Source organism: Aquarana catesbeiana, linkage group LG13, assembly GCF_042186555.1.
Source record: "Aquarana catesbeiana isolate 2022-GZ linkage group LG13, ASM4218655v1, whole genome shotgun sequence".
NCBI lineage: Eukaryota > Metazoa > Chordata > Amphibia > Anura > Ranidae > Aquarana > Aquarana catesbeiana.
This window is the reverse complement of record NC_133336.1, coordinates 238633475-238651391: the sequence shown is the minus strand read 5'-3', so window position 1 is coordinate 238651391 and position 17917 is coordinate 238633475. Positions and strand designations below refer to the sequence as shown.

Here is a 17917-nt window from a genome sequence, read left to right as displayed (position 1 = left end):
CAAAGCCTGCTGCCTGCTAACATGAAGTATTATTATTCTTTATCAGATGTGATGAGTGAGGCACCGAGTGTAAAGGAGGATGTATTAGGCGCTGTGGGAGGAGCTGTCACCCTACATCTCTGTTACACTGGGGCTACATCCATTACCTGGAATTTGGTTAAAAGAGGAATAACAATTGCCAGAACAAAACCACAAGAATCACCTGAAATTGAAGATAGTAGGTATGACGGAAGACTGAGCAGCACACCTGATGGATCCTTAATAATAACTGAGCTAAGACTGGAAGACCAAGGGGACTACCGAGCACAATCCCGCATAGATAAAGAGATAAAGACCTGTGACTATCATCTCACTGTGTTCAGTAAGTGTCATTTTTAGAAATACTAGACATATGCACACCACAGATTTCCATTTAGTTTAATCTCAGATGCATTTGTTAATTGAACCAATTCATTTTCAGAATTTGTTTTGTAGTATTCAGAATAGCTGATTATTAAGGAGCAGACAGCCACTGCATCCTTAACAAGCATGACTTATCTGCTGTCAGCAGGATTCCTCACTGACAGCAGAATGTAAAGAAAACAAGTGCCAGCATCAGTGGCGTAGCGTGGGGGTTGCGGGGGGGGACCGTGGCCCCGGGCGCAATATCTAGAGGGGCGCAGAAACCCCGACTCCCGCTATCCCGACTACTGTCATCCACACCTGGGAGTACCGAGTGTGCCACTGTCTGCAGCCCGCCTCTGCCGCTCTCCATGTTTCTGTGCTTGTGCTGTCGGAGCTTCCCCAGCTGTCCGGCCTCAGCGATGGACACTCTCTGCGATTGGCTGCTCCAGTAATGTGTAGGCACGGCGGCAAGCAGAGCTGGCTTTGGCGTTTGATCGCCGGTTTGCTCCCACCTCGCTGTCCAGGTCTCATCGCTGGCTGTGCCGGGGCAGGCTTCCACCACACTCTGCAGCCCACATATGGGATACAAGAAGAGCCCAGGTGAGTGGTGGCTTTGTACTGCCGTGCTGGGGCCGGGCTGGCTGGAGACTAGAAGGCTCAGCAGTGAATAGGAAACAGATCAGGTAGGATGGGGATGGCCGGGGTGACACCTTCTCTGCCAGGCTGAAATGAGATGGAGGGAGGAAGTTTATCTGAAGTGCCGCTTTTCTACCACTTCTGGGACACTTCACATTCCGACAGACTGGGAAACCAGAATTGCCAACATGTACCCAGAGCGTTCTGCTCTGTGCTTCATACATGGGATTCTGTGTATATATAGTACATGGGATGATGGGGGGGGGGCAGTATATATATATCATACATAGGGGGTCAGTGTATGTTTAACACATGGGGGGGGCAGTTAGTATATATGATACATGGGGACCAGTGTATATATAATATATGAGGAGTCAGTGTACATATATAAAATTCAGTGTATATAAAATATATGGGGTAATGGGTGGGGTTAGTGTATATAATTTATGGGAGTTAGTGTGTGTATATATAATATATGGGGGTTAGTGTGTGTATGTAACATATGAGGGTTAGTGCGTGTATATATAATATATGGGGGTTAGTGTATATATAATATATGGGGGTTAGTGTGTGTATGTATAATATATGAGGGATAGTGCGTGTATATATAATATATGGGGATTACTGTATATATAATATACGGGGGTTAGTGTGTGTATGTATAATATACGGGGGTTAGTGTGTGTATGTATAATATACGGGGGTTAGTGTGTGTATGTATAATATACGGGGGTTAGTGTGTGTATGTATAATATATGGGGGTTAGTGTGTATATGTATAATGTATGGGTTAGTGTGTATATATAATATATGGAAGGTAGTGTATATATAACACATGGGGTGAGGGAGGGCAGTGTGTAATACATGGGGTGATGGGGGGGGGGGGTCAGTGTATACATAATACATGGAGGGGCAGTGTGTAATTCATGGGGTGATGAGGGGTCAGTGTATATATAATACATGGGGTGATGTGGGGGGGGGGGAGCGGGGGCAGTGACACAGATGCATTGTTTTTTAATTACATACATGTGCTTATGGGGTTTAATACTGTACTAATGGAAGGGAGTACTTGATTTGCCCCGGGTGCTGACAACTCACGCTACGCCACTGGCCAGCATTACAAATAAATAAAAACAGCGTGGAGTCCCCTCCAATCCATAACAGGTCCTTATCTGAGCATGTAGCCTGGCAGGCTGGGAAAGGGGGGGGGGGAGACAAGAAAGAAATAAAGTCTCTCCCCCCCCCCCCCAGGAGCCATACCAGGTCACATGCCGTCAACATGGGGGAGGTACTTTGGCTCCCCCCACCAAAGCACCTTGTCCCTATGTTGATGAAGACAAAGGCCTCTTCCCCACATCCTTGGCTTGGAGGCTGTGGGGGTGCGGGAAGTGACTTATAGGAATCTGAAAACCCCCTTTAACAAGGAGCCCCCAGATCCCCCCACCCCCTTCCCTATGTGAATGTGTATGAGGTACATAGTAACTGAACAAGTTGAACTTAGAAGCTGATTGGCTACCATGCAGAGCTGCAACAGATTTTGCACTCTCCAGTTTTAGTAAATAAACCCCAATGTGTCTGTCCTGCATTCAAATTCTCTGCCTGTATGCCCTGTACACTGAGCTCCGAATGCGATGCAAATTGAATGCGTTTTCGAACATTAGAAAGGAAATAGGAAGTGAGGAGGGGAGGAGCAGGAGGGTGGAAATACAGTATCCTTTATAGAAAGCTAGGGATGTGTGATCTGTGGATGTTCCAAAAGTCAGGTAACTGGTAATCAAGCTTCTCTTTCAAACATCAGTCTGTAGGGAGAGTACCCAGTGGCATCATCTGTCATGCTGTTGTATAGGGATGAACTTCGTGTTCGAGTCGAATCCATGTTCGACTCGAACATCGGCTGTTCGGTCGTTCGCCGAATTGCGAACGATATGGGCCGTTCGCGCCAAATTCGTGTGGCGCGTCACGGCCCATAATTCACTGCGGCATCGCAGTGCATTGCTTTCTGATGATTGGCCAAGCATGCACTATGACCCGCATGCTTGGCCAATCACAGCGCCGCCTGAACAGAGAGCCGTAATTGGCCAAAGCCAAGGAGGCTTTGGCCAATTATGGCTCAGGGGATTTAGTACACGCCCCACACTATATAAGGCCGCCTGCACGGCGGCCCTGTGTAGTGTGTGTTCCGGCGTTGAAAGAGATAGACAGAGAGACAGTGTCATTTGATTTGAGTTAGATAGATTAGGCAGAACAGTCAGTCAGTTAGCTGCACTTACAGTGTATTGTGTATATATATATATATATATATATATATATATATATATATATATACCCTGTATTCAGTTTAGCTAGATCCGTTCCTGTTATCTTCTAGACTATTTACATTTAGTGCAGTGCGTCCTGCTCACAGTGTTCAGCTAGATCCGTTCCTGTTATCTTCTAGACTATTTACATTTAGTGCAGTGCGTCCTGCTCACAGTGTTCAGCTAGATCCGTTCCTGTTATCTTCTAGACTATTTACATTTAGTGCAGTGCGTCCTGCTCACAGTGTTCAGCTAGATCCGTTCCTGTTATCTTCCTACTGACAGGCAGGCTTGTCTTGTTACAGTATTAACAGCTACCTAAAGAAAATTAGTGGTGTTCTTTTGATCCTATTAGTACCACGGTCAGGCAGCTAGACCATTTACATTTAGTGCAGTGCGTCCTGCTCACAGTGTTCAGCTAAACCTACAAATTAGTGGGGTGCGTCCACCTCACAGTGTTCAGCTAAAGCTACCTGCAGAAGGTTGGTGGTGTTCTCATACTACAGGCAGGCAGTTGATTTTGCTAGCTGCAGTGTATGTATGTATATATATATATATATATATATATATATATATATATATATCCCAGCTTAGTGCAGCTACAGGCCATTAGTATGTCTGGAAGGCCAAGAAGGAGAGGCAGACAGTCACAAGCCAATAAGGGAGGGCAAGCAGGCTCTGTGTCTAGTGCTGGTCGTGGAGACGGTGCATCCTCATCAGCACGTGGCCATGGGACACGCTTGGCCTTTTTTTTCGGCAGCTGGCCGTGTTGAGCCCCAACATGCGGAAGACTTGGTCGAGTGGATGACCAAGCCGTCCTCATCCTCCTCATCCTCTCTCACCCATGCCCAGGGTGCTTTCTCTGGCAAAGCAGCGGCCTCTTCCCTCGGCTCAATGTCATCAGTGACTCCTTCCCTAGCTCCACCATGTCCTCCTGAGGAGTCCCTGGAACTGTTTGACCACAGTGTTGGGTACATGCTCCAGGAGGATGCCCAGCGTTTGGAAGGCTCTGATGATGATACTGAGCTCAATGAAGGCAGTAACATGAGCACGGACAGAGGGGGTGCCCAAGAAGGACAGCAATCTGGCAGTCATGCTCCCCCTGCTGCAGCATACTGCCAGGTTTGCTCCAGTGATGAGGAGGAAGGGGATGATGAGGTCACTGACTCAACGTGGGTGCCTGATAGGAGAGAGGAGGAGGAGGAGGAGGAGGAGGAGGAGGAGGAGGAGGCGGCACATCACCAACAAGGCAGGATGCCCTCCAGGGGCCAGCCTAAGGGCAGCACATTGACTGCATCACATGTGCAGGGCGCTGCAGTCTCTGCGCGTTATTCAAAAAGTTCTTTGGTGTGGGCCTTTTTTGAGACGAGTGCATCAGATCGCACCGCTGCTATTTGCAACATATGTCTCAAGCGTATCTCACGTGGCCAAAACATCTCCCGCTTGGGTACCACATGCTTGACCAGACATATGTTGACCTGCCATGCAGTTCGTTGGCAAGCGCATCTAAAAGACCCACACCAAAGAGGACCTCTCCTTGCTCCTCATCAGCTGAGATTTCCAACCCCACTAGACCTTCAGTCCTCTCTGAGACCTGCACTGAGAGGAATGAAGGTGTAGAATTAGGTGTGTCACAGCCAAGTACTTGTGGGCAATCTGCTTTTGGTACACCGACATCAGATTGTACCAGGCAAATTTCCCTGCCCCAGCTGCTGCACCGCCGAAAGAAGTTTGCTCCCAGCCATCCACATGCCCAGCGGTTGAATGCTAGCTTGGCAAAATTGCTGGCACTTCAACTGCTGCCTTTTCAGTTGGTAGACTCTGCCCCCTTCCGTGAGTTTGTGGAATGTGCGGTTCCTCAGTGGCAGGTACCCAAACGCCACTTTTTCTCACGGAAGGCGATTCCGGCTCTCTACCGGCATGTGGAAGGCAATGTCCATGCCTCGTTGGACAGGGCGGTCAGCGGTAAGGTGCATATTACCGCTGACTCATGGTCCAGCAGGCATGGACAGGGACGTTACCCAAGTTTCACGGCGCATTGGGTGACTCTGCTGGCAGCTGGGAAGGATGCAGGACAAGGTGCAGTAGTGTTGGAGGTTGTTCCGCCACCACGCCTCCAAAATGCTAATGATTGTGACACACCTCTCTCCTCCACCCCCTCCTCCTCTTCTTCCTCCATGGCCTCTTCCTCGGAACCAGCGGTGCTCCGTAGTCGTTCAAGGGGCTACGCAAGTATGCAGGCCAAAAGATGCCATGCGGTGCTTGGGCTGGTGTGCTTGGGGGACAGGAGCCACACTGGGGCAGAGGTTCTGTCAGCTCTGCAGGGGCAGGTTCAGAGGTGGTTGACGCCACGCCAACTTAAGGCAGGAATGGTGGTTTGCGACAATGGCACCAACCTCCTCTCTGCCCTCCGACAGGGACAAATGACCCATGTGCCCTGTTTGGCTCACGTCCTTAACTTGGTGGTGCAGCGGTTCTTGGGCAGGTACCCGGGCTTACAGGATGTCCTGAGGCAGGCCAGGAAAGTCTGTGTGCATTTCCGCCGGTCATATAATGCCAGTGCTCGGCTGACGGACCTCCAAAAGGAGTTTAACCTGCCCAAGAACCGCCTAATCTGTGACATGCCCACCAGGTGGAACTCAACGTTGGCCATGCTGCAGCGGCTGCACACGCAGCAGAGGGCCATCAATGAGTACCTGTGCGACTATGGCACCAGGACAGGGTCAGGGGAGCTTGGTTTTTTTTCCCCACGCCAGTGGGCCATGATCAGGGATGCATGCACTGTCCTGTCACCATTCGAGGGGGCCATGAGGATGGTGAGCAGTGACAGTGCATGCATCAGTGACACTGTCCCCCTGTTGGAGCACACGCTGCGTGGAATAATGGACAGGGCACTTGAGGCAGAACAGAGGCAGGAAGAGGAGGACTTCCTTAGCTCTCAAGGCCCCCTTTATCCAGACAGTGTTCCTGCGTGCCCGCCGATCACACAGGAAGAGGACGAGGAGGAGGAGGAGGAGGAGGAGGAAGATTGTGTCAGTATGGAGGTGGAGCCTGGCACTCAGCATCAGCCTTTAAGGGATCAGTCCCAAGAAACACATGGACTTGTACGTGGCTGGGAGGAGGTGGCTGCGGACGTTGTCGTCCTTAGTGACCCAGAGGACTCCGGACCGAATGGCTCAGCAAACCTACGCTGCATGGCCTCCCTGATCCTGCAAAGCCTGCGTAAGGATCCTCGTATTCGTGGTATCAAGGAGAAGGACCAATACTGGCTGGCAACCCTCCTTGATCCACGTTACAAGGGTAAGGTTGCGGACCTTATCTTGCCATCGCAGAGGGAGCAGAGGATGAAACATCTTCGGGAGGCCTTGCAGAAAGGTCTGTGCAACGCGTTCCCAGAGACTGGGAGGTTACAAACTCCTGTTTCTGGACAACGTGTTGCTGAGGCTTCGGTCAGTCAAAGAAGGAGCGGTGGAGAAGGTGGCCGTCTGACCGATGCGTTCAGACAATTTTTTGGTCCGCAGCCCCAAGGTATGATCGGTTCCAGCAACCATCGCCAGCGTCTGTTTTACATGGTGCAGGAATACCTAGGGGCAAGATCAGACTTGGACACCTTTCCCACCGAAAATCCTCTGGGTTACTGGGTCTTGAGGATGGATCACTGGCCAGAGCTTGCACAGTATGCAATTGAGCTACTGGCCTGTCCTGCATCCAGCGTTCTTTCGGAACGCACATTCAGTGCTGCTGGAGGCATGGTAACCGATCACAGGGTGCGTCTGTCCACCGACTCGGTCGATCGACTGACCTTCATAAAAATGAATCAGTCTTGGATCACCACCAGCTACCAAGCACCTGATGCTGATGTAACCGAATAATTTTTTTTTGAAATCTCAGATCCCTTCAAAGACTGCCTATGCTGATGCTGAGTGACTATCCCTGAGTAATTATCCTCTTCCTCCTCAATCATCACGCTGATAGCTTGTAAGAACATTTTTGGTTCTGGGCGCCACCACCAGTGCCTAAGGCACAATTTTTCAGCCCCTGTTTAACAGGGGCGTGTAATTACAATTTTTGATGTAATACTTTGCAGCAGGGCTCGTTCCTGCATTCCAACTAGAGTGTCTGTGAGGGGTTGCAGTGTTGTGGCACCAGCACCAGTGCCCAAGGCCCAATTTTTCTTCTCCTGTCTAACAGGGGCATGTAATTACAATTCTTTATCTAATATTTCACAGCAGGGCCCTGTGAGGGCTTACAGTGTTGTGGCCACAGCAACACCTAAGGCCCAAATTTCTGCTGAGTATATAGGGCAGGACCCTACTTTCAAACATCTAACTTACAAACGACTCCTACTTGCAAACGGAAGGAGACAACAGGAAGTGAGATGAAATCTACCCCTAGGAAGGGAAATTCTCTCCTGTAAGAGTTAATATGGGAAAAAAAAATTCTCCTTTCCACTGATGCTTTCCAATCCTTGTTCCACAAAAAAACCCAAATTTTCAAAAACATTTTTCATTGGGACAAAAAGTGAGGTGAAATCTTCTGGAGGAGGAAAGACAGCAAAACAAATGTCACAGGGGTGATAACCCTTCCCTATGTTTTCCAAAAAGCTTAAAAAAGATTTTTTGGCTGGAGCTAAACACGTTAAAAATGTATCCGTTCAAAATTACAAAGAGATTCTACTTAACAACAAACCTACAGTCCCTGTCTTGTTTGCACCGCCTGTATACTGCTGTTCAGAGTATATAGGGCCTGGTGGCCCCACACCTTTCCTTTTTTTAATTTGGGTGCGGGGTTCCCCTTAATACCCATACAAGACCCAAAGGGCCTGGTAATGGACTGGGGGGTACCCATGCCGTTTGTCTCACTGATTTTCATCCATATTGCCATGACCCGACATTACATTAAACCCGCAAGCAGTTTTAAATGAGATTTTTTCCTTTAAAAATTACATTTGGTGCAGGGACTGTTCTAAACACAGGAAACACGCGTCACTTTACAGGCATACTATAGACACCCCCCAGGTACGATATTTAAAGGAATATTTCACTTTTTTTTTTTTACTTTAAGCATCATTAAAATCACTGCTCCCGAAAAAACGGACGTTTTTAAAAGTTTTTTTTGCATTGATACATGTCCCCTGGGGTAGGACCCGGGTCCCCAAACCCTTTTTAGGACAATACCATGCAAATTGAGCCTTTAAAATGAGCACTTTTGATTTCGAACGTTCGAGTCCCATAGACGTCAATGGGGTTCTAACGTTCGTGCGAACTTTCGGTCCGTTCGCAGGTTCTGGTGCGAACCGAACCGGGGGGTGTTCGGCTCATCCCTACTGTTGTACAGTGCCTGGAAAAAAAGTGTTCATACCCCTTGAAATGTTGCACATTTTATCATGTTACAACAAAAATCGTAAACAGCATCATGAAGATGAAGGAACACACCAGGCAGGTCAGAGATAAAGTGGTGAAGTATAAAGCAGGTTTAGGTTATAAAAAAAATATCCCAAGCTTTGAACATCTCACGGAGCTCTGTTCAAGCCATCATCTGAAAATGGAAAGAGTATGGCACAACTGCAAACCTACCAAGACATGGCCATCCACCTAAACTTACCAGCCGGGCAAGGAGAGCATTCATCAGAGAAGAGCCAAGAGGCCCATGGTAACTCTGGAGGAGCTGCAGAGATCCACAGCTCAGGTGGGAGAATCTGTCCACAGGACAACTATTAGTCGTGCTCTCCACAAATCTGAACTTTAGAGCCCTTTCACACTGGGGCAGTTTGCAGGCGCTATTGCGCTAATAATAGCGCCTGCAAACCGACCCGAAAGTGCCGCTGCCTTAATTCCAGTGTGAAAGCCCCGAGGGCTTTCACACTGGAGCGATGCGCTGGCAGGATGGGAAAAAAAAGTCCTGCTAGCAGCATCTTCGGGGCGGTGTATATACCGCTCCTTTACCGCTCCTGTCCATTGAAATCAATGGGACGGCGCGGCTATACCGCCGGCAAAGTGCCTCTGCAGAGGCGCTTTGCGGTGGTATTTAACCCTTTCTCGGCTGCTAGCGGGGGGTAAAAGCGCCCCACTAGCAGCCGAATACCGATGGTAAAACGCCGCTAATAATAGCGGCGTTTTACCGCCGACGCCGCCCCAGTGTGAAAGGGCTGTTATGGAAAAGTGGCCATAAGAAGTCATGTCTGCAGTATGCGAGAAGCCATGTGGGGGACACAGCAAACATGTGGTCAGATGAGACAAAAATTTTACTTTTTGGCCAAAAAGGAAAACAGCATAGGCATGCGCACGGGATGTGCCGGGTGTGCCTGGGCACACCCTAATGCCCAGGCACATCCAACACACCCCAGGGCTTTTTTGCTGCCAAAATGTGTGAACTCTTTTTTCCTAATTGACACTGCTGCAAGTGGGACTATTTGTCATGGATGCGTAAAACTCCTGTGGGAACTGCAGCCACTGGCCGCGGAGTAATCAGTCAGACGCATTTTCCGATGCTGACTCTGTAGTTCCAGAAACAGCATCCCTGTCAGCTGGATATCACTCCGCCGTCAGCTGTCAGAGATGAGGCATGTGAACTTCAGAGAGCATCGGATACTTCCTGACTAAGTATGAGCTCCGGGGTGTTCGCACAGCCCACGTGCAGAGCCCGCCAGGAAGTCGGCACTGAAGAGCGCTAATCACAGGCAGTGAGACCTGATGAGTTTCCTGATGTGCGGCTGCAGAGATCGGGAAATGTCTCACTGCCTGTGATTAGCGCAGAGCAGTGCCGACTTCCTGGCGGGCTCTGCACGTGGGCTGTGCGAACACGCTGGAGCTCATCCTTAATCCTGACTGCTTACTTCACAGCTGTAGCTGAAGTCCTCACAGGAGTTACCCTCCATCCTATGGCCTGTGTGCCAGAAGACAGCTTGCCAAACTGCTCTCTGATGCAGCATTTGGATGAAAACTGTCTCTCCTCGGGTTCCTGTCTGGCTGAGTCTGAGCTTTCACAGCTCCAGTACAGGTGGGAGGAGCAGGAAAAGATCATCACAGAGTGCACCCTCCATCACTTTCCTCCTGTCCAGCACACAGCACAGCTCTCCCTGGGGATGACTGAAGATCTCAGAGGACAGATAGCAGCCTTTACCTATGAGTACTAAGGATGAGCTCCGGCGTGTTCGCACAGTCCACATGCAGAGCCCGCCAAGAAGTTGGCACTGCGCTGCGCTAATCACAGGCATCTCTGCAGCCGTGCATCGGGAAATGTCTCACTGCCTGTGATTAGTGCAGCGCATTGCTGACTTCCTGGCAGAATCGGCACGTGGGGTGTGCGAACATGCCGGAGCTCATCCTTAGAACTGACCTTCTCTGCCTTTTCCACTATACAATTCTGTGCTGTAAACCTGCCCTGCACTTTGCAGGTTTATTGAAAGAGAAAGTAACATTCTTGAACAGGTTAGGAATTCCTGGGACTTCTGAGGTGTTACATAAATGTATTCCACATACGCATTATATTACTATAAAATTATTTTTTTAATAACATATAATGTGTGTGTGTGTGTATATGAAATACATCTATGGAGCACCTCAGAAGTCCCAGGAATTCCTAACCTATCAAAAACTCTTATCATAATAATATAGCCCAACTCCAGGACAGTAAAAAAGTCCATCCTTGCAGTGTGTGTGTGTGTGGGGGGGAATATCCTCTTTCACTTACCTGATTCTAATTTCTCTTCCTTCACCCCAAAGCCATGACATCATCACATACCAGAGGGACATTAACCCTGTATGGTATGATGACTACTTTTTGTGATTTCAGCCAGCGATTTACATTGACAGCCGTGCAGAAACCTGCACAGATGTCTCTAAAATTGCGACCGAAATCGGGACTGACAGGTGGGAGTGAAATCATGCGAGTTCAACTGAACTCGCACGGCTTCACTCCCGCAGCCCAGTGTGAACCTGGGCTAAGTCATAGGAATCTGAGAATGTATAAACTACAAGTTCAATCCAACACTGCAGCCGGCACACTGATCAGTACACCTGTAGTTCATTCACACTGCCTACAGCTCTGCAGTGACAGCCATACAGAGGTACGGGCAACAGAACTGTAGGCAGTGTCTGCAGGAGCCTGACACTTCACCCGCACTCTGCTGATTGTGGGCGCAATACTTTGCCGTCTCCAGTTTTAAAAAAGAATAAATGCCCTAGCAAACATCTATGGATTTATTATTATTTTTTCATAAAAAAGTAAACAAAGGCACTTGGGGTCAGGCAGGAACATAAATGGGTGGTTTTATGTACGTGTGTGTGTGTGTGTGTGTGTGTATATTGTGACATTGGGGATTGTTCAGCTCAAGTGGATAGATGCGTCCACATCAGAGAGACATGTACAAAGGCTGGCTGAAGGCTAGCCTGCATTTGTGGGAGGAGTCTGAGAGGGCTATTTAAGCCTCCTCCTCTGTCAGGTCAGGGCTCGTGGGCGTTCTGGGTTCAGTAGGGGCGGGGCCTACGCGTCACTTCCGGATCGATTGCAAGATGGTGGCGGTGCCTCTCTCGGTGCTTCACCAGGGAGTTCACCTCTCCACCCACCTGGTTACCCCTCGGCACCCACATTCACGGGTCCCCGCTTCTCTTGGTATTTCAGCAGGAGGGAGGGGGGGGCAATCGGCCGCCCGCCCGCCGACTCCTCTCCCCATGCAATGCAGCTCCACAAGGGAGCCTCTTGCCAGCCAGCTCCTCTCTCCCCTTACCAGCTTGCTTCAGGGGGGGGAGCTGCCGACCGCTTCTCCGGGTATTGAGGGTGGGGGGATGTCCAGCCAGCTGCCTGCTCCGCTGCACACGGCACTACGGGGGGGGGGGCGCTCGCCCGCTTTTCTCGGTGACCATGCAGGGGGGCCGTCCATCCTCCACCCACTCTCCTTCCCCTCGGCGGCAGCCAGTCAGGTGCGGCCCGCCCGCTTCTCCCGGCGAGCATGCCGGGGGAAGGGAGGGGGGCCATCCATCCGTCCTCCACCACCCTCCTTCTATCCCCTCGGCTGCAGCTGTCAGGTGCTGCCCGTCCGCTTCTCCCGGCGCTCATGCAGGGGGGAGGGGGGCGTCCTTTCATCCTCCACAGCTCCGTGTGGTGCAGCCCGCCCGTTTCTCCCGGAGCTCATAGCGGGGGGGGGGGACGTCATTCCATCCTGCACAGCTCTATATGGCCAGCACGCAGCTCGAGCTTCTCCCGGCGCCCATGGGGGAGGGTGGAGGGGGGGGGGCGCGTCACGGCTGTCCATTATCTTTCACCCACACCAACTTCCCTAGGGCTCAGTTTGGGGGGGGGTTGGGTCATCTGTCCATCCACCTTCGCTGGGCCCAATCCCGCATGGTCGGGGGGGGTGCGCCGCCTGCTTCTCCCTCATCCGTGTGTCCTGCCAGCGTGGGGGGGCGGCCGCCCGCCCGCTTCTCCTGGGGGGGGGGGGTCGTCTGTTCGTCCATCTTGTATCCACTCACCCGCCAGTTCACCTCACCTCCCTGGAAGTCACACCGTGCATCACGGAGGAATCACCTGCACGCTTCCCGGTTCTCATGGGGGGGGTGCTCACCCGCCTGCTCACTTCCCGGTACTCACATGGGGCATCATGGGGGGGGGGGGGAGATCCCCGCACGCCTCCCGGGCATTCACCGCTTCAGGTACCAGTGTTTCATCATGGCGTTTCGGCCCCAGGATTTCTGTCATAGCGCTTCAGCCTCAGGTTTCCGTCACAGCGTTTCTATCTAGGCGTTTTGGTGTCAGCGTTTTGCTATCATAGCGCTCCTGTCGTAGCGTTCCGGACATAGCGTTTTCTGCCTCAGCAGTTCTGTCGCAGCATTCTCCCCCAGCATTTCTTTCAGGGTGTTCTGCCCCAGCATGTCTGTCGTCACATTCAGCCCTGCATTTCTGTCATGGCGTTTCCGCCCCAGCGTTTCTGTCATGTTCAGCCGGCATTTCTGTCAGCATTTCTACCTCAGCATTTCTGTTACAACATCCAGCATTTCTGTCTTAGCGTTCCGCCCCAGCATTTCCATCATTAGCGTGTTACCCCGGCATTTCGTTCTCAGCATTTGTCTTAGCGTTTCTACCCCAGGATTTCCATCTTAGCGTTTGGCCCCAGGATTTCCATCTTAGCGTTCGGCCCCAGGATTTCTGTCTTAGTGTTCGGCCCCAGGATTTCTGTCTTAGCGTTCGGCCCCAGGATTTCTGTCTTAGCGTTCGGCCCCAGGATTTCTGTCTTAGCGTTCGGCCCCAGGATTTCTGTCTTAGCGTTCGGCCCCAGGATTTCCATCTTAGCGTTCGGCCCCAGGATTTCTGTCTTAGTGTTCGGCCCCAGGATTTCTGTCTTAGCGTTCGGCCCCAGGTTTTCTGTCTTAGCGTTCTGCCCCAGGTTTTCTGTCTTAGCGTTCTGCCCCAGGATTTCTGTCTTAGCATTCTGCCCCAGGATTTCTGTCTTAGCGCTCTGCCCCAGGATTTCTGTCTTAGCGTTCTGCCCCAGGATTTCTGTCTTAGCGTTCTCCAGCATTTCTATCACAACGTTCTTCTCCAGCATTTCTATCACAACGTTCTTCTCCAGCATTTCTATCACAACGTTCTTCTCCAGCATTTCTATCACAACGTTCTTCTCCAGCATTTCTATCACAACGTTCGGCCCCTGCATTTCTGTTACAACGTTCGGCCCCTGCATTTCTGTTACAACGTTTGGCCCCTGCATTTCTGTCATAGCGTTTGGCCCCTGCCTTTCTGTCATAGCGTTTGGCCCCTGCATTTCTGTCATAGCGTTTGGCCCCTGCATTTCTGTCACAGCGTTTGGCCCCTGCATTTCTGTCACAGCGTTTGGCCCCTGCATTTCTGTCACAGCGTTTGGCCCCTGCATTTCTGTCACAGCGTTTGGCCCCTGCATTTCTGTCACAGCGTTTGGCCCCTGCATTTCTGTCACAGCGTTTGGCCCCTGCATTTCTGTCACAGCGTTTGGCCCCTGCATTTCTGTCACAGCGTTCGGGCCCCTGCATTTCTGTCACAGCGTTCGGGCCCCTGCATTTCTGTCACAGCGTTCGGGCCCCTGCATTTCTGTCACAGCGTTCGGCCCCTGCATTTCTGTCACAACGTTCTACCCTCACATTGCTGTCTCAGTGCAGTCTCTGCATTTCTCTCAAGGCGTTTCTGCCCCAGGTTTTCGGTCACAGCATGGCTGCCCAAGATTTCTGTCATAGCATTTTTTTGCCCAGGATTTCTATCACAGCGTTTCTGCCCCGGATTTCTGTCATGGCAGCATTCTGCCCCAGCATTTCTGACTTGGCGTTCAGTCTCAGTTTTTCTGTCTTGGTGTTTCTACCCCAGGTTTTTCTGTCATTACACTTCTGCTTTAGCGTTCTGTCATAGCGTTTCTGCCTCAGGATTTCGGTCATGGCATTTCTGCCCTTGCGTTTCTGCCCCAGGAGTTCTGTCATGGCATTTCTGCCCCTGCGTTTCTGCCCCAGGATTTCTGTCATGGCATTTCTGCCTCTGTGTTTATGCCCCAGGATTTCTGTCATGGCATTTCTGCCTCTGCGTTTCTGCCCCAGGATTTCGGTCATGGCATTTCTGCCTCTGCGTTTCTGCCCCAGGATTTCTGTCTTTGCTTTTCTGCCTCAGCATTTCTGTCATAGTGTTCTGTCATAGTGTTTTTGCCCCAGGATTTCTGTCATTTCATTTCTGCCCCAGGATTTTAGTCTCAGCATTTGTCATTACGCTCTGCCCAGGGTTTCGGTTCTCACGTTCCTGCCTCAGCTTTCAGTTTCAGCATTCCTGTCGTAGGGTTTTCTGTCAACATTGCGGTCAGTGCGCTTCTGCCCCGAGATTTCTGGCATAGCCTTTCTACCTCAGTGTTCAGTCTCAGCATTCCTGTCACAGCGTTTCTCAGAGGGGCGTTGTTGTTCAGTCACGGCATACTTCGGTAGCTGGTTTTATCTTCGTTGTTTGTCATGTCTCATTGTATCTTTGTTCATATTTGTACCTGGGTCAGTTAGCTAGGGCTCACATGTCAGGATCTGTCACGTCTACAGATCCATACGGGCTGAGGTTTCGTTTGTTAATGATTGTTGACCACAATCTTCTCGCCTGTATAACATACGTCATACGATGCACGTTCATTCACCACACCTGTACGATTACCCACCACGGTCTGTGGGTACACCAGCCCTGAGTTTTCAGTTAATTACCTGTCTCTGCGCAGCAGGTTACTCGGGCTCAGTCACTACTTACACGAGGGGGGGGTGGTCCATCATCAGCTTCATTCACGCGCAGTGGTCTTGACATTTCTGCTCATGTTCTCATACTTGGGTAGGCTCAGAGGGGGATTGCTGTTCTCTTGTATTGTTGACTGTCATTTCTCTTGTTCATGTTCTCAGGTGGGCTGCATTGGCAGCCATCATCCCCTTGTTGGTCCTTAAGTGGTAGGTTTGGGCAAACGTCGTCATGATTCTGGATTCTACGCTCGGGCCTGATATCTTGTCTAGGATGTGGCCTGGAAGACTGCTCAGGGACGTCAGTCCAGTCATTTTTTCCGTTCCCCAGCCGGTGTCAGGTAGGGGGGTTTCTGTCACTTTGGGGTATGACTGTTTCAGGCCATGGGACTTATTTCCCCGGTGTGGAGTCTGGCCCTCCTTCCTCGGTTCAGGATTCAGACTCTGCTGCAGCATGACCTGATCAAATCAGGTGGGACCAGCATTCGGTGTCTGGCATGGTTTCTCCACGTTGTCAGTGCTTATTGCCTTAGGGTTTGTGCCTCAACCACCTACTCCATCACATCCTTCAGGTATTTATCATTTTGAACTCCTGCCAGTTGTCCTTTGGCACTTACCCTCGCTCTTTCCCATACCAGTTTGGGTAGGCCAGGGCTTGGGGGGAGGGTTTCACAGAGCACTTCCGAGGGTCTGGTCGAAGTTTTGATCTTCTCGGCTATCATTTTGCAGGGGCTCCTCGGGACAGCCATGGCTCCCCTTCCCCCACGCATCCTCTCATTCACAGTAGTTCATTCTCATGTCTGGGTCGTCTCGGGCGCCAGGCTCTGTCCAATCGTTCATGGGACGTTTCGTTGGGTTCTGGGTAGCTTCGCAGGCTTCTACAAGGGGTTCTGTCTCATCACCTCATAACGGACACTTATCAGTTATATACTGTTGCCATCCGGGCAAGTACTACTCCACTTGATGGATTGTTACCTTCCCTTTTTCACCTAAATTTGTGTCTTTTTGCCCTCTTTTCAGGCATACTGACCAGTCAGGCCAAGGCACACCTCAGGCCTTGGTGCTTAGGAGTATCACTTTCTAACTCGAAGACTCTGACTACAAGTACAAAGGCTGGCTGAAGGCTAGCCTGCATTTGTGGGAGGAGTCTGAGAGGGCTATTTAAGCCTCCTCCTCTGTCAGGTCAGGGCTCGTGGGCATTCTGGGTTCCCACCCACCCACCCGTTTCCCCCAATATTCATACTTACTCATTACTTTTCTTACATTCAGGGTATGCCCTCTTTTCAGGCATACTGACCAGTCAGGCCAAGGCACACCTCAGGCCTTGGTGCTTAGGAGTATCACTTTCTAACTCGAAGACTCTGACTACAATTATAGTTAAGGGCCTGGTAGCCCACGTTTATTAAAGGGAAAAACAAAAGTCTATCCAGGAATCCCACGCAGGGGTCCAAGCTTCAATTAAATACACAAAATCCAAATGAAAATGCTAGCCCACCTGGCTACTCTTCAGCAGTACTGCTGCTATAGGTACAGGCCCCTCAAACGAGCTGCTTGGATACACACAGTCTTAGGCTCCTTGGCCGCACACAGCTTCAAGAGCTTCAGCGCACACAGCTTTGAAGCCCTTCAATGCACACAGCATCTATTCTCACACAGAGACACTTACTAGCAGCCACTGCTCCAACTTCACCTTCCTCCACTCTCCTTCTGCTCTCACCAGCCCCTCGTTATATGGGCTGTGTGCATCTGGGCACACACCCTGCTGGCTGTCCACAAGACCAGGACACAGGGTTGGAGATCCCATCCCACCCAAGACTCTGAAGGATCTCCAAACTACAGAGCCCCATAGGGAACTAGCAAAACCTGGAAAAAACTGCCAGAGCAGTTTTCTCTGTTTCAAACTTATGCTCTGTAGCTCTGCCGATATGCAGACTCTGTGTCCACTTTAACCCCATTTTCATAGGGACAGAGCCTTGCTCTGCCACAGTATATACAGTATATATATATAATTATACACACGCATGTGTGTTTGAGTTTTGGGGTGCACACCCTAATGCAATAGGCTGAGCACGCCTATGCAAAACACTGTGTGGCGGAAAAAACTAACAGTGCACATCACCCTAAACACACCAGCTTTTCTTCAGCAGGGACAGGGAAGCTGGTCAGAGTTGATGGGAAGATGGATGGAGCCAAACACAGGGAAGTCTTAGAAGAAAACCTGTTATGCCGCGTACACACGACCAGACTTTACGGCATACTTGGTCCAGCGAACCTGAGTCCATCGTACAATTCGATCGTGTGTGGGCTCCAGCAGACTTTTTTTTCTCAAAAGTTTGATGGACCTAGAAATGAAACATGTTTCAAATCTGTCCGACAGACTCGAATC

The 17917-nt window shown here is 50.5% G+C and overlaps 1 protein-coding gene across 1 annotated transcript in view; it reads left to right on the top strand.

Annotated features, from left to right (window-relative positions):
* LOC141116718 (uncharacterized) overlaps nucleotides 1-17917 on the top strand; it is a 164129-nt gene that overhangs the window by 70511 nt on the left and 75701 nt on the right. Inside the window, exon 2 of the mRNA XM_073609110.1 lies at nucleotides 47-361. Coding sequence (XP_073465211.1) covers nucleotides 47-361 — 315 coding nt within the window. The remainder of the gene's footprint in view (nucleotides 1-46; nucleotides 362-17917) is intronic.